At 48.4% G+C, this 25032-nt stretch overlaps 1 protein-coding gene across 11 annotated transcripts in view; it reads left to right on the forward strand.

Moving 5' to 3' along the window:
* The first annotated feature begins 544 nt into the window (after positions 1-544).
* Positions 545-25032, forward strand: part of TM6SF1 (transmembrane 6 superfamily member 1) — a 34039-nt gene continuing 9551 nt past the window's right edge. For 3 of the 11 annotated variants that reach the window (XM_072737428.1, XM_072737426.1, XM_072737425.1), the window contains exons 1-9: positions 545-777; positions 5915-6018; positions 9626-9723; positions 13474-13577; positions 15140-15222; positions 15832-15953; positions 17655-17759; positions 19528-19620; positions 20052-20171. In XM_072737428.1, coding sequence (XP_072593529.1) covers positions 686-777; positions 5915-6018; positions 9626-9723; positions 13474-13577; positions 15140-15222; positions 15832-15953; positions 17655-17759; positions 19528-19620; positions 20052-20171 — 921 coding nt within the window. In that variant the 5' untranslated portion in view covers positions 545-685. Of the gene's footprint in view, positions 778-5914; positions 6019-9286; positions 9425-9625; positions 9724-13473; positions 13582-15139; positions 15223-15831; positions 15954-17654; positions 17760-19527; positions 19621-20051; positions 20172-22791; positions 23008-25032 lie in introns of those variants that run through there. The other 8 variants (XM_072737432.1, XM_072737427.1, XM_072737424.1 and 5 more) reach the window with 8 other exon arrangements.

Genomic DNA, 25032 nt, shown 5'->3' on the forward strand with positions numbered 1-25032 from the left:
GTCAGTTTCAGTCCAAAAAGTGGGAATTGCAGGAGACAGCGGCGTTCGGAGCAGCGCAGGGTGAGCGCTTCGTGGCCACCAGCTCAGCTAATCCCACCCTACCCTGACCTGGGTCACGCCCATTGGACACAGAAGGGAAAAGAGCGGTGGGTCGAGCAACCTGACCGAGGTCAACAGCAAGTGAGCGAGCACCAGGGTGTGAACCGGGGATTCGGACTCTGCACCGAGTCGTGCCTGCTGCCCGCTGTTGGCTGCTCTGAGAAGGTCCAGGGTTTCAGGATCCTCCGTGCCTCCTGTCCGTGGGCCTAGGGCTCCCCACGCGGACGATCCCGCGGCCCTTCCCGCTCGGACACCCCGGGTCTGCTCGACCCCGGAGCCCCCCGGTGGCCCACGACCGGCTCCCGGCCGCGCGCTCCCCGCCCCCCAGGGCGCGCGCCTCGGGGGACACCTGTCCCGGCCGGGTCTGTCTTCCCCTCCCCCGGCCCGGCCCGGCCCGGCCCCGGCCCCCGCCCCGCGCGGCTGCACGGAGCCCCCGGCGGCTGCGGGCCGGCGCGTCGAGGGGGCGCTGCTGAGGGCGCGGCGCGGGACGCCCCGAAGGGCACGGCCGAGGGGCGCGGGCGCTGCCGGAAGCCGGGGCGGGGCGCCGCGCGGGATGCGCTGAAGGGCGAGCGGCGCGGCGGCGGCGATGAGTGCGTCTGCGGCCACCGGGGTCTTCGTGCTGTCCCTCTCGGCCATCCCGGTCACCTATGTCTTCAACCACCTGGCGGCCCAGCACGAGTGAGTGGGGCGCGCGCGGCGGGGGTCGCGCCGGGCGGGGGTGGCGGCCAAGTGGCCTCGGTGCCGCGCGCGCCCCAGCAACTTTTCCGCTGGGGCTGGAGCCGCACGCGGCGGGGCGGGGGCAGGGGCAGGGGCAGGGGCAGGCGAGGGGAGGGGAGGGGAGGGGAGGGGAGGCGCGCGGGGGGCGCGGGGCCCGGGGGCAGGGGTCGCGGCGGGGGGCCTGGCCGGGCGGCGTCCTGGACCTGCGGCAGCGGTGCAGGAGCCAAGGCTGGGGCGCGCCCCTGCCCGCGCGGTGCTGGGGGTCCGGGTGACGGAGGTCAACGAGGCCATGCCCCTGCCCTTGAGCAGCTCTGGGGCAGGGCTGTGGGGGTGCAGACCCCACCAGCGACCAGTGTGGCCAGGTTCTCTCGGGTCATGCCGTGCGCCTTTGCCATTTCCCAGGGACCTTTCCATGTATGGACACACACATACTTCTCATTTCTTATTAATTTTAGAAACTGTTGTGAATGACTAGCAGAAATAGCCGTGGACCAGCAGGCAGAGACCTGGGTTCGGGGCGTGGCTTTGGCACTACCCGGGTGGCCTGGCCTCAGTTTTCTGGTCTGTCAAATGGCCCGTATTTGTATTGTGTTGTCTGGATCCAAAGAGACCTGTTTGTGGAAGGGCAGAGGTGGGGGGGCGGGGGTGTAGGACAGCGCAGGGAAGCGAGGCAGAGCAGTTCAAGGCCAAGGAAATGGGTGGGGCTGGCTTTTGGGTTTAGTTCAAAGCAGTGCCTCAGTCTTGTGTGAGGGATCCCTGGCTAAGCCACCCTGCACCAGGCAGCTGCAGGCCTGCCCAGGCAGCAGGAAAGGTGCCAGGCCTCCGTGCCTGCTGGTGCTCCTTGTTGTCTGTGGGGACGAGGAAGTTAACCTGTTATGTTTCCCACAGCAGTTGGTGCTAAGGAAATTGCATCAGTCTGCATGCAGCAAACCCTCTCCAGACCTTCAGGCTGCAGATAAGTGTCTGCCTATAGGGCAGGGACTTCTTTCTCCCCTTCCCTGTCTCTCCTGGACCACCACTTGGGGACAGCCTTATCCAGATGGGCCCCATCCATAGTGAGCACTCCGAGGCACTGCCAGTGACTGCCCTTGGTCTGTCCCAGTCTCGGGGTGCAACTCCTGGAAGACACAGCTCTGGGCAGCAGATGTCACATGGCTGTGAATATAGTGCCCTGCATTTCTATAATGGCATTATAGGCAGCTCAGCAAATATTTATTGAATACATATTCTGTGCTTGACACTGTTCCAAGTGTTGGGGATATAGCTATGGACAAGCCAGGAAAGGGGGAAAGCATGTATTGAGACAGACATCTCTAAAACGTGGCAACATGAGTGACTGAGAAGAGGAATGGTGGTCAGGGGAGGCTTCTTGGAGGAGGTGACTTGAGGTGTAGGAGGTGACACATAGGAAGTTGTGGAGACAGAACCTTCTAGATAGGGGAACGGGGAGCAGTAAGAGGAGATGGGCACGGTGGTTGGGCAAAGGGGTATTTTGGAGGGGCAGCAGGGCTAGTTTGAGGATGACTCTGAGATTTTGGCCTCAGCCGCTGGCAGGATGGTGATGGCATTTACTGAGCACACACTGAATTATGTATTGCCGTATGTTATTGAGCACATTGCTAACCCTGCAGAGTTTTGAATAATTGGTTCCAGTCATTCTTCTCTTCCCCTTGCAGGTTAAAATCGCAGTGGCTCTGGCTCCTCTGTCTTTTTCCTCCACTCCCCTCTCCCAAGTCCCCTTACACATTGGCCTCAGGGCTGGACTAGCATGTTTCCTCCCTGCGGTTCCCCCTGGCGCTGGCACTCTCTAGCCCATGGCCATGGCACAGCCTCCCCAGGAGCTTCCTTGCCCTGGCCCTGGGATGCTTCTTAACTTCCTGCCCCCTTGCCGTTGCTCACGCTGTTCCCTCAGGACCTGACCTGAGATCTGACCTGACGGTTGAAGCCATTCCTGGACTTCATGGCCTGGGGTAAAATGCAATGTCTTTCTTTTCCAGACCCTCCCCCCAAGCACATGTGTGCTCTCCCTCCACCTAGCCCTCTTGGATTGTACTTTTCCCACGGGAGTTACTTTCCTGTGGTCAGAACGTACCTTCCCAGGCCACAGCTCATCTTAGTATCGTTTGGCTCTGCTCAGGGCCTTGTGCACCCCGGGCATTCGCTTAGGTCTGAATTAGTTGGATTAGTCGAAGCTTTCTTCCCACCACACCTTTTACAAAAGTCTAAAAAACAAGAAGCAAGGCAGGGTAAGGAGTCAGAAAAGATTGAGATCTCTGTCTCTGTTTCTGTTTCTCTCTCTCTCACACACACACTTTCTCTCCCTCTACTCATGCTCACCCATAAATATCCCCTCTGAGTGGGTGTCCCTTCATGGAAGGACGTCAGTAATCCCCCTCATTCCCAGACTAGCAACTTTTTCACCCTTGGGTTTGTCTCAGCCCTTCCCCACACCTCGCTCCCCCACCCCCGCCCCCACCCCTACCCCCCAAGTCCCTGCTGGATCCATCTCTCCCTGTTCTAGGAGGTTCTATACTTGGTAGTCACTGGGATGCATACAGGATCTGCTGCCCCAGTTTCTCTTCATTCTGTGCTCCTCCCCCAGGTGGCCAATGTGAGAGGACAGGTGAAACAGTTTACACTGCTCTCGCATACTTCAGAAGAGTGCTAGCTGCGTGGTGGTGCTGGTGTAAGTGTAGGCCCTTAGTAGGAGCAGAGATGGGGTTATTCCCTGGCCACCACCTGTCTTGGGCTGTGATTAAAATGCTTGTCAGCTTACACAGCACACCTAACCTCTTCCCTTTTCATGGGATGCTTCAGTCCAGTATCATGTTCCTGACCCCAATCAGCCTCCTTTTCCATCCTCTGCTCCTTTGGCTTTCCCCGACTGGAGGAGCCTAGAGCAGGCACTAATGTGTACCACTAGAAATTTCCTATTTCAACATCTTACCTGGACATTGACACAGTCATTCTCATCCTTATCATAGAAGTGTGTCATCCATCCACCATCTGTCATCCATTCCTTCCGCCATCCATCCATTATCCATTCATTCACCATCCACCATCCACCTATCCATCACCCATTCATTCACCATCCACCATCCATCATCTGTCATCTATTCATGTATCTCTCCATCATCCATCCATTCATTCATCCACCATCCATTCATTTGCCATCCACCACCCATTCCCACCATCAATCATCCATCCATCATCCATCCATTCATCCAACATCCATCATCTATCAATTCATCCACCCATCCACCATGCATCATTCTTCCATGCACCATCCATCTATCTATCCATTCATCCACCATCCACCATCTGTCATCCATCTGTCCATCTATCCATCCATCATCCACCATCCACCATCCATCCACCATCCCCCATCCATTATCCAGTGTCCATTCACTCATTATCTACCATCCATCCATCCATTTCTCCTTCCTGGCTTCTTCTCCCCCTCCTTCCCTCCCTCATGCATTCATTAATTCTTATATACCCTCATAGAAGTCCCCAGACAGACTTTCTTTGTCATACTTATCCAGGTATCCTGAAAAAAGTTGCATGTTCCCATGCCCCACTCCAAAGTATTTTGTAGGTGGAGGGTGGCATTTGGAAATCTGGGTGCTCCTGATATCCAAAGCCTTTTTTTCCCCCAACTCTTGGGGCCTGGGGCCAGGGGCCAGAGATACAGCTTTCCTGCACCTGTGACCAGTCTCCTGGGGGCCCATCTATCTGCAGGTTGGATGGATCGCTTCCCACCTCCTGACTGACCTCTTTTATGCTGAGGGCAGGTTTTTAACACCCATTAGAGCTGCAGGGGTGTGGAGTGAAATCTAGCATGAGTGTGTCCCTCAGCTGTTGGTAGGTACTGTTAGGTTGTAGAACCTGTGACTGAGAAAGGTACTTTCAGAAGTTCCAGGGGCATATGGCAAAGGTTATCCAGAAGTTCTCTTGTCAAACTGTGGTGCTCTGCGGGGGTTTCAGCTGAGGAGTGGTGCTTGTGGCAGCCCTCAAGGGCTTTGAAGAGGTTGTGGTGTGCAGGCCATTGGAGAGGGCCACAGGATCCTTTGTCTAGAACTGAAAGCCCTGTTTGGTAATGGAGCTGCAAGAGAGTATCCCTGTAGGACCAGAGGTGACATCCTAGGTGAGAGAGCTCAGAGTCCATTGAGGTAGGACCCTCCACATAGACAGGGACATCCTCCATTCATCCTCAGTGCCTGGCAGATAGGAGTGCATCATAAATTTTATCCTTACTATGTTTTTTTTTCTCCTTACTATGTTTTAAGATTAATTAATAAGCAGATGATGAAATGACATGGCTTTGCTAAGGTTGCAGAGTTAGGCGCATAGAAGTAGCATAGTAGGTGCTGAATCCAGGTGTCTTGACTGCAAACTCAACCAAGCCTCGTGCCCTAGTGCTGCCCCACTAGGGAGGGGCCTTGGCCCCCAGTCTTCTCAGTATGGTATCTTTTCCCTATGCCCATCCTTGCCTCACCTTACTGTCTGGGTGAGGGGTTAGATGCTGGTTTGCCGGCCCTGGGTGTGGGCAGCTGGTTTCATTGTGGCCACAGGTCTGGCCCAAACTTTTCCTTGTTCATCCTTTGGCTCCTTTGATTATACACATGACCCGTGGCCCTCCCTCCTCATCCTCCTGGAAGATATGTGTAGTCGGGACTCCTCTGGATTTCCTGGAGCTCAGTCTGAAGGTTCCTGGCTAACCCTGAGGGAGGGGGCAGATTCAGTGGTTAGGCCCATCAGCCACTGGGGAACAGGATTTGGACGAGCAGGTAGGTAGAGGCAGGGGGGCAGTGGCCATCTTCAGGGTGGGGTGGGATGGTGTGGAGGATGCAGGTCTGTGCAGGTGCGCAGGATGGGAAGATTGAGGACCTAGTGGTTCCAGTTTCTGAAAGTCACGTGGGTGGCCTGGGGGGGCAGGGGCAAAGTGCTGCAGCAAAGCCAAACCTCACTAACCCCACAGCTCTTGAACTGTGGGCAGAGGCAGAGGTGGGAGCGAATGCATTCAATAGCCAGGAAATTCCACGCACCAACATGTTTATTTCGATAAGTGACCACCTCCCTGTTCTGGTCGTTGCAGTTCCTGGACGATTGTAGGGGTTGCTGCCCTAATCTTGCTCCTGGTCGCCCTGCTGGCTCGTGTCCTCGTCAAAAGAAAACCACCCCGGGACCCCCTGTTCTATGGTACGTCTCCCTTGGAAGGGAACTGTTGGTGTCCACCAAACGGCACAGCTCTTGGGTCTTTGCCTTCACTGGGTTGTGCCTCCATGAAGTCGGTCTCCAATTCCCTGAGCTCCCTGGTGAAGTGGCAGGAAGTGGAGGAGTAATTCAGGACAACACAGTCCTCTACTCCAGACCAACAGGGCCTCCAGGCCACAGACCCCGCCCCTTCCCATTGGGGATCATGGAGGAAAGTCATTGGCAGGGCTAGGCAGGATGCCCCTCCGTGCCTCCCCCACCCCCTACTCCCCAGCCGTGCTCTGACCTCTGACCTCCACTCTTGCAACATCTTACTGTGCTTCCTGCCTGTGCTTTGCTTCTTGCCGCCCCCTCCACCTGGCCTGGAGCTTTGTTGCACAGTGTCTTGGTCTACACGTTTGTATAGTGAGGAAAATAATATTGCTTGCCATGGACGGTTGCTACAAACATTCAATAATATTTATAAAATACTCCAACAGTGCCTGAAAAATACACATGTGCATTGCATAAATAAAAACTCCACCAACCAAGCACCTGGCCTGGCCCTGAGCACTGTAGCCATATCAGCTTATTCAGTTGGCATAACAAATACCCTCCACTTACAGATGAAGAAGCTGTCTCAGAGACACTGAGAATTGTGGTCAAGGTTTTCACTAAGAACATCATTGACCCCAGAACCCAGAACCCACACTCTGCTTTGGGCCACACTGCCTCAGGCTAAGCTGCCCCTCCTCCCCGCCCCCCTCCCGGTCTTCAAGTGCTTCCCTTGCGGGAAACTTGACCCGGCATTTCCTCGTTCAGTTTGTTTCTGCTTCAGGGATGCTGCATATCAGATGCCCCCAGATCGCGGTGTCCTGGAGCAGAAACAGACATTTTCTGTTATCTCCCCCAGCCCCCCTGCCAGCTTTACTGAGATATAATTGACATCTCACACTGTACAGGCATGAGGTCTACACTGTGATGATGTGATAGGCATCTACACTGTGAGGTGATGACCACAACAAGGTTGTTCACCATAGGGTCCCTCGCCTCACATAATGACCTTTTTTTGGTGTGTGGTGAGAACAGTAAGTATGCAATGAGGTGTCGTTAACCATAGTCACCACACTGTAAAGTAGATCCCTATGACTTACTCATCTTTGTACTGGAAGTTTGTACCCTTTGACCAGCATTTCCCTATTTCCTCCAGTTGCCAGCCTCGGCAACCACTGTTCCAGTCTCTGAGCTCAACTTGTTTAGATTCCACAGATAAGTGAGATCGTATAGTCTTTGTCTTTCTCTGAATGTCTTATTTCACTTAAGATAATGCCCTTGAGATCCATTTATGTTGTGATGGATGGTAGGATTTCCTTCTTTTTTTTATGGCTGAGTAATATTCCATTGTGTTTATGCATATCTTCCTTATCCATTCATCCATCCATGGATGCTTAGGCTGTTTCCATGTCTTGGCTACAAACATTTATTTTCTTTGCTCATGGGTCTGCAGGTTGGCTGAGACTGCTGTGCTTCGGGCTCTGGGGCATGTTCAAAGCTGTACCATGTTTTTCCTTGTTCCTGGGCCAGTAGCTCCCCAAGATGTCCCCTTCTCATGGCAGAGGAGACTTAGAGTTGGCCATTCTATTGGCCAAATCAAGTCATGTGGCTGAGTCCATCATCAGTGCCATGGGGAATATTCTCTGCCCACAGTGGATCTTGGCAAAGATGGGGAGGGAAGAAGAATTCTAAGTAACTAATTTCCCAACTTGTGTATAAAAACCCTGGCCCTTAGGTCAATGATGTAATTTGCCCAAGGTTGGATAGCCAGTGGGTAGATGAGCTGGACCTGTCTGACTTCCGGGCTCACACCACCTGCCTTTGTCTGACCCTAGACTACCTTTCTAGAGTGGTCTCCTGCCACTGTCTCTTTCCACCCCACCCCATGGAGTCCACACTTAGCTGCCTTCTGTCTCTCCCAGCTCCCCAGGGTTGGGCACCTTTGCTCCAACACCCTTAGTCCTGTGCCCTAGCGTGAGCACACTGTGGCCTTAGAACCAGGGCCTGTCACCTCTGACCCAGCTCTGACACTCCCGTCAGCCTCAGTGATCAGATGCTGAATGCTTTCTTTCCCAGGAGACATATGGTGGCTGACTGCCTGCTGGCTGATCTCAACCGCAAGATCGGGATCACAGGCCTGGGAGGCACAGGGAGGCAGGGCCTACAGGGCAGGGCACATGGGGCCTTGCACTCCTGTGGAGGGTGTGAACACTGAGGCCCTGGCTACAGACTCGGAAGGGTTGGCTTCCCTTCTCTGGGATGTCACCTCCCCATTTATTTTATCGTGGCTGTTCTTATGTCCGCCTTTGAATTCTTGTACTCCCCGTGCCCACCACATGGCTTCTGGTTTGTTACAGTTTGAAAAGGTAGCCTTGCTGATAAACTGACAGGCACAAGTTTGATCCCTTGCCTTGTAAAAAGTCCAATTCCTTAGCTGTTTGTTGCTGGTGGTTTTTTAAAAAATTTATTTATTTATGATAGTCACAGAGAGAGGGGCAGAGGCATAGGCAGAGGGAGAAGCAGGCTCCATGCACCGGGAGCCCGACGTGGGATTCGATTCCGGGTCTCCAGGATCGCGCCCTGGGCCAAAGGCAGGCGCTAAACCGCTGCGCCACCCAGGGATCCCTGTTGCTGGTGGTTTTAAGCCTGTTTAGGAGATTCTCACCACCTGAGTGAGATTCTTGGAGACAAGGTGGCTTTGCTTCTTTCATACTCAACTATGCCATCGCTACCCATTTTAAACATCACTGGCCTTTCTTTATAAAACTTGCACACCAAAACAAACAAACAAAACAAACCTACAAAAACTTGCACACCTGGGATGCCTGGGTGGGTCAGAGGTTAAGTGCTTGCCTTTGGCCCAGGGCGTGATCCTGGAGTCCTGGGATTGAGTCCCGCGTCAGGCTCCCTGCATGGAGCCTGCTTCTTCCTCTGCCTGTGTCTCTGCCTCTCTCTCTCTCTCTATGTCTCTCATGAATAAATAAATAAATAAAATCTTAAAAAAAAAAAAAAACTTGCACACCCACTATTGTCCATCTGTAGGATCTGCAGTGTGGAATAGAGCAAACAGCAGATATGCTGTGAGTTGGCTGCAGGTGCAGGTGGGACACAGGTGGGGTCCGGGGTGGCCGCTTATAGGTTGTGGAGGATGGATAGGGTGGCCTGGTGGGATCCTTTGGGTAAGTGTGTGATTCTGTCCCCGTGGCAGGTGTCCTCTTGGAGAGAGCACTTGGGCAGTGCTGCTGAGATCCATAACACAGACGAAGGTCCTTTTGTGCAGGAGGGACCTTCTGTTACTCCATCTTGACAAGGCCCACGGTGTCTTCTGGAAAAGATTAAAAACAAGTCATTGTTTTTGGTAAATGCCAAGGTCTTAGTCATTGCCTCCTGAGCTGCTCCTTTTTAAACTACTGCTTTATTGGGGTGCCTGGCTGAGTGCCGGTGGAGCGTGGGGGTCTTGATCCTGGGAGTTGTGAGTTCAAGCCCCACGTTGGGTGTAGAGATTACTTTCAATAAATAAAAATAAGTAAATAAGTAACTACTTCTTTCTTTGCTCTAGTGTATGCAGTTTTCGGATTCACCAGCGTGGTGAACCTCATCATAGGACTGGAACAGGATGGAATCATTGATGGGTTCATGACGCACTACTTGAGAGAGGTATGGGATGATTTAGCGAATGTGAGCCTTACACCAAAGGATCAGCCACCCAAGTCACATTGCTCACAGATGAAATCACTTTATGTAGTGTAAGGGGGTGAGATCCATGGTATTTCTTTTACTGCTGTATACGTAGGTGGTTGATTCATGTGGAAAGTGAAGTAAAAAGTTAGGATTAGATCATGGGAGGCACTTTTTCCAGCATTCGGTTTTATATCTCCTCCCTCACACCTGGTCCACTACCTTCCTCCTTTGCTTGTATTTAACATACGTGAAGTGTTCTAAGTGAATTTAGTACTTGGTGTCTTATTATTAGAACATTACTATATCCGAAAGCCCAAGTCAGTCTTATGTGTATAAACTAGAGAACACTGAGGCATTAAATGAAGCCATTTGATTGTGATGGTCCTTCCCTCACTGTCATCATATTATAGTGCCACCTGCCCTTGAGAGAGCTAGTCCTCTTTCCGTATCTTTTTGTGTGATGAATCCAGCCCCAGAGAGGTTAAGTAACTCGCTCAAGATCACACAGGAAAGCACAGTCTTAATCTGTGCTTTAAATGATGGAGAACTTCATATGTAAGCAAAGGAAGTTTGGACTTTATCTCACCTTTGAGGGAAGATTTTAAGTCAGGGAATGATGCAGTCAGCTCTAGGAAGGATGGGCTTAGAGCGGGGTGTCAGTGCTGTGAGCAAGTCAGGAGGCTTTTGCAGGACCAGCAAGCATATGAGGATGGCCTTGGCAGAGCCAAGCATGGGAGGTAGAGGGGAGGGAGGAACTTTGGAGACTTTGAGTGGTTGGAGTAAGTAGGACTCAGGGATGGGTTGGGGGTGATGGGGAGGGTAAAATCCAAGAAGACATCCTGCTTCCTGCTTTTGGAAAAATGCTGGTGCTATTAAAGCAGAATAATTCAGTCCTGTAGACAGTAGCTGGAGTAGACTCTGGGGCCCAGGAGCTCTCTGACCTGGCAGGGAGATGGCACAATCCTAGGAGCAGTGATGGAGACACACACGAGGCACAGAGTATGGGCACTCCTTGGAGACACTGTGGGTTGTGTCCCAGACCATCCATTGCAATAAAGCAACAATCACAATAAAGTGAGCCACATGAATTTTTTAGCTTCCCAATGCATTATTTATACTATAGTCTATGACGTGTGCATAGCATTATGTCTAAAAACCATACATACCTTAATATTAAAACAGTTTATTGCTCAAAACTTGCTAACCATTATCTGAGCTCTCAGCAAGTCATCATCTTTTTGCTGGTGGAGGGTCTTTGCCGTGAGGTCGATGGCTGCTGACTGATCAGGACAGTGGCTGCTGAAGTTTGGGATGGCTGTGACAGTTTCTTTGTATTTTTTTTTGGAAATATTTAACATTCATCTGAGATAGAGAGCATGAACAGGAGGGAATGGTGAAGGGCAGAGTGAGAAGCAGACTCTCCATTGAACAGGGAGCCTGACATGGGTCTCAGTCCCAGGACCCCAGGATCATGACTTGAGCAAAGGCAGATGCTTAATTGATTGAGCCACCCAGGCATCCAAGCTGTGACAACTTTTTAAAATAAGACAACAATGCAGGACGAGGAGAGTGATGGTGAGACATAGGCAGGTGAGGCAGTCAGACTGCACCCAACAGTCACCATCTTATATGAGTGCAGCTCATAGGGCCTCCAGACAGTCACAGTAGTCCATCAGAGATCATGGGTCACAGATCAACCAAAACACAGATCACAGATTGAAATATTGCCAGAATTACTCAGATGTGACACAGAGACACAAAGTGAGCAAATGCTGTTGGAAAAATGGCCCTGTCAGACTTGCTTGATGCAAGGCTGCCACAAACCTTCAACTTGTAAAAAAAAAAAAACAAAAAACAAAAAACACAATGTCTGCAACACACAATAAAGTGAAGGGCAATAAAACAAGGTCTGCCCTTGTGCAGGGGAAGAATTGAGTCTGGAAGCAGTCAGAGGAGTCCTCATTGCATTAGTGACACTGCTCTAGCATTTTTTAAAATGGCAATGACATGGGATGATAAACATTTTCCAGATAGACAAGGGCCGTGGAGGGCATTCCAAGGAGAAGGGACAGCTGTGTCTCCTCACGGTCAGTCTGGGGTGGAGGTGTGCAGGGATGATGCCGAGTTCATCTGGGGACACATGGAGTTGTGGGTGGTTGAGGGACATATTGGCAGATGTTCCAGCTGGCAGGGCTTTGCAGGTCTTGAGCTCTGAGGAACGTTCCTGATAGGGAGATTTGGGAGCCATCTCAGTGTAGATGGTACCTGAAGTCTGGAAAGAGAGCTTGCTCGGGAGAAGGAGGAGAGAAGACGGCTGAGGGTGGAGTGAGTGGAACTTTGGAGGCTGTGGCTAGAAGAAGAGCCCCTGCCGTGCACTGTGAGGGGATAGGCCAAGAAACAGGAGGAAACCTGGAGAGTCTGGGACCCCTGTGTCCAGAGTGGGGAGGTTTTGAGGAGCTTTCGGCTGCTGGGAGGCCTGTGGTTGAGCTGGTGAGGGTGGCAACCGGTGAGGCACACAGGGGCTGAGAAGGTAGGATGGGGTGTCGTGTGAAAAAGTCTGCAGGGCCAGGTTCTGGGTGCCCAACTGTCAGATGGAGGAGGCGGGGCCCGGGCCTGCAGTCGGCAAGCAGCTTTGGGAGCATTTTGAGCAGAAGAGCGATATGTTAAGAGCTAGGCCTCATGAGTCTTCATTTGGCAGGTGGATTGGAAAGAGGAGGGAGACAGACTGTTTGGGACTGGCTCGGTGAGGGGCACTGTGGGCTTGAACCAGGCTGGGTGGAAAGGGAGGGTGGCCTGGGTGACCTCAGAGAGACAGAATTGGCAGGACTGGCTCACAGACTGCATAGGAGAGAGGGATGACAAAATGGTCCTGGGGTGTTGAGCCGGGTAGGCTGACTGCTGTCCTGTTCATCCAGAGGGCTGGGCAGGGCTCGAGTGGGGGCAGAAGCTGAGGGGTGAAGGGAGTCCAGGAGAGTTTGAAGGGCCCATGGGCTGTCCAGTTAAAGATGCCCATCAAGCCAGCAGGAGAGGCTGGCCTGGCTCCAGGGGCCAGGTGTGCACATGAATGACCAAGTCATAACATTGGATTGTACTGTTGAGTCAGAGCGTGTTAGAGAGAAACGACTTGGGCCAGGCATGGGCACAGAAGTCCAGATGCCGTGTTATTTCTAACCACCCCCCCCCCACCCGTCTTCATGCCCTTGGATCATGGGGACAGACAACAGAGCTCTGTTGCCTCTTTGGTAGAGCCGAGTCAGTTGTGTGCATCCCATAAGGGAGTCGGGGTGTCCATCTGTCATTGGGTGTGGGAAAGATGTGCCTTCCTGGGGGTCCATACAAAGGTGAATGATGGTCAGCTGCTGGCTGTGGGAAGCAGGGTCTTCCCCGGCCACCCCTCTGGCCAGAGCCAAGGGCCTCAGTCACAGATTTGACTTGGCCTCGGTGAGTTAGCCGAGCAACGAGGGCTGCCCATAATGCCACCTGCCTTGTCTGACCCAGCGGGTCTAGGTGCTTGACCCAGCGGGTCAGCTCCCAACCAGGTGTTCTGCAGGGCCCTGCACTGTGGACTAGTTGCAGCAGCTCCAGCTCACCACTGGGATTCAGCATAGCTACGTCTGGGCATGCTGACTCCAACCGGCTCTGCTGTTTTATGTGCCTTGAAGTCCAGGTCTGCTGCTTTGTGTGGAGATCTACTGACAGCAGACTCCTCTTTTCATCTTTCCCCAGGGTGAGCCATATCTGAACACTGCGTACGGGCACATGATCTGCTACTGGGATGGCTCTGCTCATTATCTGATGTATCTGGTGATGGTGGCAGCCATAGCCTGGGAGTAAGTGAGTCAGTCTGCTGGGTGTGTGCCTTTGCCACCTTGGCAGCCCATATGTGGGTATGTAAGGAAGCCACACGTGTAGAGGGAGAGATACAAACGGGACACGCACGTGAACACATGCTCTGTGGACACATGTGAGACATAGTTAACACAGGTTCTCTTCCTGGCACAGCTGCCTTTTGGACATGTCCCTTTGGATGATCCCACACCGTGGTGACAGCTTGGGCAGCCCCTTCAGCTTCTGACTGTTCTCTAGGAAGTCTTATTTGCAGCTGGCTTCTCAGGGAGTGCGTGTGTATGCACACAGGGATAAAGATAGAGGAGCAGAGTCTTACATGACCATTTTCGTTTCTGGGGATTGGTGCCCTAGGTCTGCCATGTGGAGCACCACTGTGGGCTCCTTGGAGACCCCTGCCACGGGAGACTGTGTTGCATAGATCCCCGAAGTGAGCAGTGCTCTCTTTGGCTGAATTTGTGGGACCTCCCTGTCCATGGTGGTTATACCCACAGCTGCTCCCTACTGGTGTCCCTATAAACCCAGAACTTGAACCTTTTGGGGCAGGGTCCTTTCAAGCCCAGCCAGCTTCCCAGGCCTACCCGTGGCTCCAGGTTAGAGAAAATGATGCATTTTTGCACCATAAGAGTTTGAAATTCAGCTTGACCTTGATCTTGAGCTCAGGGACAGCTCCAGCTGAGTTTTAGACTCTTCCAGGTACTAGCCTATCTCTTCGTGAATGTTCCTAAGCTTCCAGGGAACACATCAGGTGTTTCTGAGAATGCCTGGGCTCTGCTTGCAGGCTGCCAGGAGTGGGCTGTAGTTTCTTTGGCTCAGTTAGCATCCTGCTGGTGAGAAGATTCTTGTTTTGTCCTGCTCACAATTCCAGTCTTTGTGAATTGGCCTCATGGGAATCTGCTGTACTTGGCTTGGGGCGGTGGGGTAGGGCAGAAGCAGTATTGTCCACCTCTGGACAGAGAGAATCTCCTTTTGCTCTCTCACTGCTCCTTACGGACGTGGGTTATCAGGGTTATTGGCTGAAAGAGCTTTTTGTCAACACAGCCTATTAAGATTAGTGGTCTGTGTCTAGCAGCTCCTTTAGAACACGAGAGAGGTCTCAGGATCTCCATCTTTAGGGCTCTGTCCATGATCCTGACACCAGGGAAAGTCCATTTAACATCCTGTTACTCATACTTACAGTGCTTTAAAATACGGGTCCAACTTCCTTTCTTTTTTGAAACTTCTCTTTCCTTTTCTGCCATGAATTTCATGTGACCCAGTGAAATGCAGGACTCCTTTGAATGTGACTGACCTTGCCGTAGTTTAACAGATGATCAGGGCAGCAAGCATTAATTCCTATTTGGAAGGACACAAAGAGGGTTCTGTAGTAGATCACAGATGGAAATGAAATTTGAGCACTAGGGCTCCTTAGGGTTGATTTATTACTATCGATTCAGTAAGTTTCGATTCATATACTTTACTAGTTAGGATAACACTAATTAGATCATCTTTTGCTAATAGTATTGAGGATAAGTGCACCAAGCCAAGATTTTTTTTTTCGTTGCAGGGAAAGTTATAGAACCATTGGCCTCTACTGGGTTGGATCTATTATTATGAGCATTGTTGTTTTTGTGCCAGGAAACATTGTGGGTAAGAAACCTTATCTTAAAAAATTCACTTTCCTCTTCTGAAACAATGGGGGAGCACCTGTAAATAGAGAAGTTATCTTGGTTGTTATTCCAAGCTTCCCAAGAAGCTGTTATGCAGAATTCTTCCTTTTCCCCTCTGTCATCTCACCACTTAAGAAATGCTTTTGAGCAACTCTCAGAAGTGTACACTGAACAATTAGACAATCTAAAACCAGTGATTCCTGACATTTAGGATCTAGAGGAGGTATTTGTGGCTACATGCAGTGTGCAAATATTTCTTACAACTTTTTGTATCATATGTAACTCTTGACACATTTGATACATGTATTTGAGAATTAAGACTCTCGAAAGCTAATGTAAAAGATTATTTATGCATGCAAAAATCAGGGTTTTATGTTAAATATACTCTAGACATATAGTAGCTAGGACATGCCTGGTCATAAGCACCTTGTACTTTGAAATTGACTTATTTTATTTGGCCTCTTGAAGAATATTGTCTGGTCTACAGCACAATGTTAAATGACTTGAGGTTGGTGTCCTAAATGTTACTGGTGTTTTGATATGCTTTTTGGCAAACTTTTGACTTTCTCTCTCTCTTTCTTTTAAATAGGGAAGTATGGAACTCGTATTTGCCCTGCTTTTTTCTTAAGCATACCATATACTTGTCTTCCTGTCTGGGCTGGTTTCAGAATCTATAATCAGCCATCAGAAAATTATAATTATCCCTCAAAGGTGATTTTATTATGTTAATTGTAACCTGTTGCCAAACTCACAGGGCTCACTCATATTTGCTGGCTACTGAATGGGACCATGCCTCTGTGTCCTGGAGCACTTGGGGCAGCCGATATGACCGTGCTGATTCTGTGCACTGGTCATGCCTCAGTTACAGTGGCAGAGATGGTCTGTTTCTGGCTGAGTATGTCTGCTTCCATCGGCCTGGCTGTGCTTTCTGGAACTTCACACTGGCTGTTCCCATCAGATGCTCCATTAGTGGGTAGAGTGTATGGTTTGTCTGGGGCTGTTAACGGCCTGGCGTTTTGAGCATCTGGGCACCTCATTCAGAGGTACCAGTGCATTTACTGCCCCAAGGGGAGGCTGGAGAGATACTGCTGTTTGAGGCAACACACAACAGCCTCAGGGTGTAATTTACCAAGAGATCCAGGCACAAGGACATCTTCTGAGACACCTCCCTTCCATTCACAGCAGAGGTGGTCGAGGTGAAGCAATGCTGGCTGGGCAGGTACTCTGTTAAGGTCTTCATTTCTAAGCTAGTAACATCTAAGTTTCTCTTCCTTTTATAGATATTAGATCCGTAAGCAAGATCCTTTCAGCAAAGTCATATATGAAAATTTGAATTACTAGAGATTATCAGAACATGATTATTCATTTTTACTATAAGATTTACAGTAGAATTCATTAAAATACGTGGTAATTTGCAAACACTTCATTTGTAGACAGTTAGACACCTGCTGTGTAAAGTCAGGTTGACAGAATGACAGCCAGTACTCCCTTATATCCTTTTGAGGAATGAGGTGGTTGTTCAAAAGAAGCAAGCAGTAACCATCGCCTTGGGCTCCAATGCTTTTACACTCTCCTTGTCAGTATGTCAAGTGTTCATGCCGCAAGACACATAAAACTGTTATCACTTTTTAAATGTTAAAACACAGTGATGGCCAGGGAGAAATGGACGTTGTCATACAGTGCTGTAGGGAACATAAATGCAGACTCACTCTGCAGTCTGGCAGTGTTATCAACCTTAACCTAGTAATTCCACGTCTAAACCCCTGTTCTCAGATCATCAGAGAGATGGTATCAAATATTTATGTATAGAATTGCTCATCATCACATTAACAGTGCAAATGCCTAAATGTCCAACAATGAGAGAACGGCTGAAATATGGTGCTTCCACATGACATTACATTTTAGAAGAGCTTTTAATAATGTGGGAGAGTGCTTATAATATAGGTAGATATTGAGTGTCAAAAGAATGAATACAAAATTGGTTATATATAAAGTCATAATTTTGTAAAAAGTAAATGTAAATTATATATAGATATAGATCTCTCTCCGGAAAATTGTAGAAACTCTTAATTGTGTGTTGGGTTAATGGTTTACCTTACCTTTAAAATGAGTGTATTTTACATGTATAATCACAACACTGCTATTGCAAAAAAATATATATATATATGACTCATAGAGCTCGAAGGGCCCTTTAAGATGACCTGGCCCAATCTCATTTCTCAGATGAGCAAACTGGAAGTGGAGGTGAGGAGGGACATGATCTCTATGTTAGGTGGCTGGCAGTTTATGACGTGAATCACCCATCTGCAGAGTTCTCTTACCATCCAGCACCATATCATTTATGCGTCAGTAGATCTCAGAGACTTCTTTGGCACTTTGGGACCTGCTCATTGGTTACAAACTCTGTTTTAGGTTGTTCAAGAAGCCCAAGCAAAGGACCTGCTGAGAAGACCATTTGATTTAATGTTGGTCGTGTGTCTCCTTCTGGCAACTGGATTTGGTCTGTTTAGAGGCTTGGTAAGCACAGCAGATCAAAGTAACATAAAAAAAAAAAAAAAGTATGTATTGAATCAGACTTCCTAATGCCCTAACAAAACATTCCTCCTGCTGGAGCCTGGAGAGCTGGCACTGCCGGCTGTGGCTCTCTTGCCTGCTGGCTCAATCCCCAGCTTCCCTCGCATGGGGTCGGCCCCAGCTGGGCTGCTGCATGCCCCCTCCTTCAGGTCTTTGGATTAAGCCCACCCAGAAGTCTCCTCATTCCCTGATTTTAGGGTGCCTGAAAAATTAGCTAGTAGAGTCTCATTCTTTTGGTTTCTTTGATGTTTCTGACTTAAATGTAAATGTCTTTGGGAAGGGTGGTAACAGAAGACTCCAAGACCACTGTGGCACAGGGCATGTGTTGTGTTCTCAGGAGTAGGGAGGTGGGGTTGAAGATGGGGCCAGAGTAAGGAGTTAGGATCCTGGCTATTTACCAGCTGTGTAGCCTTGGAAAAATGATATAACCTCTTTGACCTCAGTTTCTTCTATAAAACAACAGTACGTATCTTTCGGTACTGGTTTGAAGATGAAATAAGAGAATAAACATCAAACACTTATGGAGGGCCTTATATGTGGTATGTGTTCAATACATGGTGTTACTATTTTCATTGATAGATCATTCTTCGCAATGCCCAGAAACAAATTTGGGCAGCTAGAATCATATGGGTAATTACATTCAGCTTTAGTGACAATTACTGTTCTAAGCCTGCTGGCATTGCACAACAGCTGAGTTGAGCTAGCTAGTAGGAGGAATGGCAAAGGGAAGGGATGTAAAGGAGAAAGAGCTGTAGGCTTTGTTCAGATCACAGAGCAGTAAAACTTTTTTTTTTTCCCTTAAGTAATCTCCATCCCCAACATAGGGCTTGAACTCATGACCCTGAGATCAATAGTCACACACTCTACTGAGCTGGTCAGGCATCCTTAAAACTGTTCTTTGGTTAGTTTGCTCTAATTTTCAAAGTGAAAAGAACAATAGTAGCGATGAAAATGGGCCCAGCTGTATTCTTGCACAGCCATATCCATTCCTCTGTGCATGAGAAAAAGGTGTGCATGTGGGTATTTGCATGCTTGGTGGGCTTTTCAGTTTGGGTCCACTTTTGCCAACTCTGCCACTGGCCTGTGTTCATAGATGTTATCTAGAAGGGACATTTATGGCCAGGGACATGAGAAGTGATGCATGAGAGATGTGACTCAGAGGGGACCTGGTTATGTGCCAAAGATACTGTGTTTCTTCTGTGGCGAAGAGTCTGCTGTGCTCCCTTTTAAAGTAGACACAGGATTGGCTTCACACAGGAGGACCCTGCTTTCAGATCAACCTTCACTGCCCCCAAAGGCCATGTACTCTGTGAGGCACTGGAGAGAGGAGGCAGCTGTTTCTTATATTCTGCAAAGCATAGTAGGATGAATTTGGTGTAAGAATGTCCTTTCTTTCTGCAGGGAACAGCTGGCTAGTTGTTCCCAGGAAAAGTCAAACTGGTAATCTAGTGGGAGCTGTGCTTCAGCTGGTTGAAACCTAGATACTTAAGAGATACCCAAGAATACAGCATTAGTTCTTTCCTACTCCACTATTCTTCATCTCCTTTGAGCAGATCCGTAGAATATTTCTTTTCTTCCTCTTATACAGTACACAGTTTTTGTTAAATAGCAAAACAGCTTGTGGCTGAGCCTGGAACAGTTAGCCTTATCAGTAAACACTGAGAATAAGATGTGATTGTAACTTTATAATGAATTCGTTTTTTGTTCTCAGATTGCTTTGGATTGCCCAGCTGAGCTCTGCCGATTTTATACACAATTTCAGGAGCCCTACCTAAAGGATCCTGCTGCTTATCCTAAAATCCAGGTCAAGTAGTTATGAAGCCTATGGTTTTCCTTTTTTTAAAAAAAATATTTATTGTTTAAAATTCATTTTTTTTTTTTTTTTTAGATTTTATTTATTCATGACAGACAGAGAGAGAGAGAGAGAGAGAGGCAGAGACACAGGCAGGCAGAGGGAGAAGCAGGCTCCATGCAGGGAGCCTGACGTGGGACTTGATCCTGGGTCTCCAGGATTACACCCCGGGCTGAAGGCGGCACTAAACCGCTGGGGCACTGGGGCTGCCCGCCTATGGTTTTTCCAAAGTTAATTTTCACTCTTTAAGAATGGCAACATGTAGGCCCATGTAGGAAATAGGAGTTAGTGTTCTCCAAGATAAAACTGTTAATCTTTTGTGCTTTTCATCAGGCCAAGTTAACTGTTAAGTTGCTGACAAGTTTATTTCTCTGTTAATACAGATGCTGGCATATCTGTTCTATTCTGTCCCTTACTTTGTGATCGCGCTTTATGGCTTAGTGGTTCCTGGCTGCTCCTGGATGCCTGACATAACACTGATACATGCTGGAGGTCTAGCTCAGGTACGTTCTGAATAGAACGTCCACTGGGGATCTGGCTGTCCGGGTTGAGTATCTGAGAAGCATTTCTGCTTGGTGTTTAAGGGTGGAAAACAGGTGCTAGACACATCCCCTTTTGTTCTACAATTCTTTAAAGACATTTCTGCATATGCATTTTATTCAGTAACTACTTGGTGAGTGTGCCATCCAGCTGTACAGGTGAGGGAGCTTCTGAGGCCCAGTGAGGTTACAGATCTGTCCCAGGTCACACACCCAGCAAATGGCACCGCTGTTTTAGTGTGCTGTTTCCCAGTCTCTGAACACCATGGCTACTAAAAAAGAATTGAGAGCCGTTATCTTTAAGACGTCTAAACATAAGAGGTCAGAATTCGGTTATACTGCACTGCACTGAGCCAGGGAAACTGGGTTTGAGGACATTCTCCTCCTGGGGAAGCAGGGCCAGTCATGCCATTCCTTCCCCTTTGCCACTTAGCCAGTCCCTGGCCTAAAGTAGGTGTTCAGTGAATGCTGATTTCATTGGACCGGAAAGAAAGTGATCTATACAAGTGTATTCTTACACAAAGTACATTTTTACAAGCTAACAGCTAGCATAACAAACTGATCCTACCAACAAGGAAGAAAATTATTAAGTAATTTTATCCCCCCCCCCTTGTTATAATTAAAAGAGAAACAAATGTCTTGTAACATCATTCTCTGCATCTTGCTCTTTGAGCAGGCCTAAGGATGAGGCTCATTTGGAAACTGTACAGTTAATTACAGTCATGGTGTAGGAACTAGGATGGCAAAACCGTACTCTGGCATTTCCTGGAAAAACAGCTACAGTCTTTATGGGTTAACAGTTTGGGCTGAATCCTTGCAGTCCGAGGTAATTCTTAATTACAGAATTCGAATATCACTATCAAAAAAGTTGGTGCAGCACCTGAAGTAAGGGTTCCTGTTCTTCCCTCTTTGCAGATCTCTGAATAGCTGGTTCCTTAGGCTTTGGTTTGGGGTCTTTATTTCTGTATCTGTCAGTACCAACTATAAGCTTTCAGTTTTTTTTTTTTAATCTTAGCCCAAACTGTTCCCAGACTCCTATGCCTAATCCCAATTTCAGTGTTTTCACTTGGCTGTCTTGCAGTGTCTAAGATAGGACCCCTGACCTTCCCTACACCTCATCCCCGTCTTCCCTCATCCCTGCAAACAGCTCTTCCCCGCTTCCAGCAGCATGTCACACATGCAGTGCTTAAGCCTTCCCATTCCCTTAGCCCTACATCTAGCCTGTCACCAGGTCCAGATAGTCTTTCTCCCGAGTAATCCTCAATCCCACCACTGACAGCTCATTGCCCTGTAGTGGTCCGAGCTGTCATGGGAGGCAAGCCAGCCTAAGTGTTCTACTTACCATTTGTGTGAGGATAGGCTGTGTGCTCTGCTGGAGAGGCAAACACTCAGTGGCTTAACACAGTAAAGACTTATTTCTTGCTTGTGCAAAGATCATGTGGGATATTTTCAAGAGTCCAGCCTGGCACCAGCCCGACTGCAAGGGAAGCAGGTAAATGTAGTCTTTCTGTGTGACCCAGGAGAAAGTATGATGAAATAGCATTATCCTGGCAGTTTTTTTTTTTTTTTAAAGCCTCACTTAAAGGTAAGAAAGCAGAGGTTTAGGGCAGCTTGTTACTTGCCTAGGGTCACAGTTACTAAATGGCAGAACAGGGATACGGAATCCTGTCTGATCCCAATGCCCATGTTCCTCTCTGCTGGTTTCCGTCTTCTTATGCAAACAGTTAGCTATGGTAGAGTCCTACAGCACAAAGCTAGACTTTGTATGAACGTGGGGGGTTGGACAGCCCCTGGGGGGTGGCAGGCGGTGACATGTGAGCGGGGCTCTGTGTGCAGTTAGGCTGGGGAAGCATTTAAATGTTGCAGTATGCAGCAGTTCAGAGGGTAGAGTAAGCCTGGGCTTCTGTTTTCTTGGCCTTACTCTCCTGTGCTCCCCAGGAGAGGGGGCCTCCCACTAGCCTCACTCTTATCAGTCCCTTTCTTAGAGTCTGACACAATCACGGTCCCTCTATATGCCCTATACCGGGCCCCACTGTGGGAACACTGGCCACCATGACTGTCATCGTTGAGGAGGCTGACAAGAGTGAGGCCACTGCTGGAAACCGGTCAAGTGGACAGTCAGTCGTCAGGAGGTGTGGGGGCGAGCAGGTGCTTGACCTGATAGCAGTTAAGGTGAACGAACCCCAGACTCTACCTGCTGGTGAGGGCTAGGCTTGCAGATGGGCCCTTGTGGCTCCAGCCAGGTGGTTCTGGGAAGAGCAGGGTGGACAGCAGAGCTAAGGGCAGCAGCAGGAATCTCTGGGTTCATCCACCAGTGCCCAGTGTGACAAGGTAACCAGAGGCCACAGACTAGATCCTGCAAATGTGAGACAAGATCCTGCTAATCTACCCCAACCTGGCGAGTGGGGTCATCTGAGAACTGTATCTGATGTTCCCATGACTCTGGGCTAGGTGTTCGTATCTACCTCCTCAGAGTGTTTAGCGTAAGGAAACGTTAAACAAAACAGATCACACAAAACATGTACGAAACAGGGTACATGATGAAAATGTTGAATTCCAGTTATGTGATTGGTTTTCTACCTAGCCAGTACTTGCTTATCAAATGAGTTCTCGTGTTGGGAGGGCATGTGACACATTTATCACAGAAAACACCCTCTGTAACCTGACTTGCATCCCTTATTTCCTAAAACTGCCATTCTTCATTTAGAAGCTTTATGCACCATGATCCCACTAATTTTATCAAAACCTGCATTTCTTGAAAGGCCTAGTGAACTCCCAAGACTCTTTATGTGGCTTAGTTAAAAAAAAAAAAAAAAAAATCTCTGAAAAATTTCTAGATCAGTACAAGTCGGTATAAAATTTAAGTCCTTACTGGGTCCCTGATTTCAGATCATGCAGGAATCTGCCAAATCTGCTGTCTTGAGAAATCAAAACATCAAAAAGTAAAATAAAATAAAATAAATAATAAAATAAAATAAAATAAAATAAAATAAATAAAATAAAATATGCCAAGGACATTTTACACTAAAGCCTTCCAGTGGGGACTTTTCATAACTCAAATATCTTTTCATATAAAATTCTTACTGTAGCATTAAAGTTGCAAGTCTAGTTTGAAAAGTATTCCAGGCTGGTTAGATCCAGTTATTATTAGTACTTTGTAGCAACTGAAGAGTTTTTCTCTGCTAAAGTATCACTGAAAATTAGAAGAAAACAATCAGAGCCAATATAGTCAATATGGTTAAGAGCATGAACTCTGGAGACAGATGGGTTCATATATCACCCTGTCCCTGATGAGCTTGTGACCTTGTCCACCTTGGATTCCTCTTCTGTAAAAGGATGGTACAGGAGCTTTCTCATAAAGCTGCTACAAGAGGATTAAATGAGGGAATATATGTAAAGGGCTTAGACAGTGCCTGGCACAGAAGACGCCTTGGATCTCTGTTGCTGTTCTAGTTACAGGTAGAAGATTCTCAACAAGAGTCTAGAGGAGAAATGCCTTGTGTTGCTCAAAAGATTCATTAATCTGTAGCCACGTGTAACCAGATAGTATTGCTAAAAATCAGAGAGAGTGGGAGAAAGCTCTGGGATGGAGTCAGTGGGTTTGGCAGGGAGCCTGCTGCCCATCCAGTAACACCACGGCTTTGGAAGCAGGAACAGTCCCACTTTGGTTGGGCAATACCCCTTTCCTCTTGCTGCTCAGACTCTCCCACTCCCTGGCTACGCGGGTGCCATGTACTTTCTCACAAAAGGGTCTGGAAGCTTATCTGTGGGCAATTTGGTTGTAGAGTTGACTCTACTGGATGTGAATTTTATGTTCTTTCCTTATGGAAACCTCTAGGAAATATCTGAAAGGAAAGATTTAGGAAGAACATGGATAATTGGGATAGTAATGCAAATCCTGTTTTAGTAGTTTGCTTCAAGTGTAATTCATCAGTAAACATCTTGATTTAGTATTAAGACTAGACTTTGGGTTTAATGTCTTCACATGTTTATCCTTTGGTGGAGATAGACAGTCTTGAAATTGTCCAAAGGCTGGCAAGGGGATCTAAAAACAAAGAGCCCACCTGAGTTCTCAACCAAGCAGAATGCCAGATCACGAACAGGTGATCTCTTGGCACTGTCATGATTATTCCACAAAGATCAACTTCTTGAACCGGCATAGGAATCCCTATGAGATAGGCTCCATTATTATCCTACTTTTATGGATGAGGAAACCAAAGAGGTTACGTACCTAATCAAAGGTCCTACTGCTGGTGGAGCTGGGTTCTGACACTGGTGGTCTGGCTCCAGATTCAGTGTTTTTAACCACTCAACTGTGCTGCTCAGAAAACCCTAAAAAATGACACAGTTCTGGATTAACTACTTACATTGTATCGGCCAGTGTTCATGTTAGTTTTGGCCTATAATACTTATGTGGACACATGATACTCTTTCAGCTCCTTTCTGGAACTGAGACCATGACTTTTAGGTGTGCTTTCCAGGCTATCTCTATAAATATAAGAAAAAGGAGCTATTAAAATTGAACCATTCTTTGCTTTTTTCCCCCCCCTCATTTTTCATTCTAATCATCCATTAAAAAAAAAATCAAAGCATATCTTTAAATATACTTAAGGTGAGAACTAATTTAAAAAGGTAAGAAAGATGATTAGGGGCCAGTGTCACATCATTGAATTTTGCAGAAATTTCTGGACTCTATAAAGTTGTCCCTATGATTCTGAGTGACAAGTCACTGAGCAGCACTGAGCCCAGAGCCACCAGATCCCAGCCTGGCACACAGGCTGCCATCGGGAGGCCTCAGGTGCTGGGGGGCACATCACCCACGAGA

This window comes from Vulpes vulpes, chromosome 14, assembly GCF_048418805.1.
Source record: "Vulpes vulpes isolate BD-2025 chromosome 14, VulVul3, whole genome shotgun sequence".
Lineage (NCBI taxonomy): Eukaryota > Metazoa > Chordata > Mammalia > Carnivora > Canidae > Vulpes > Vulpes vulpes.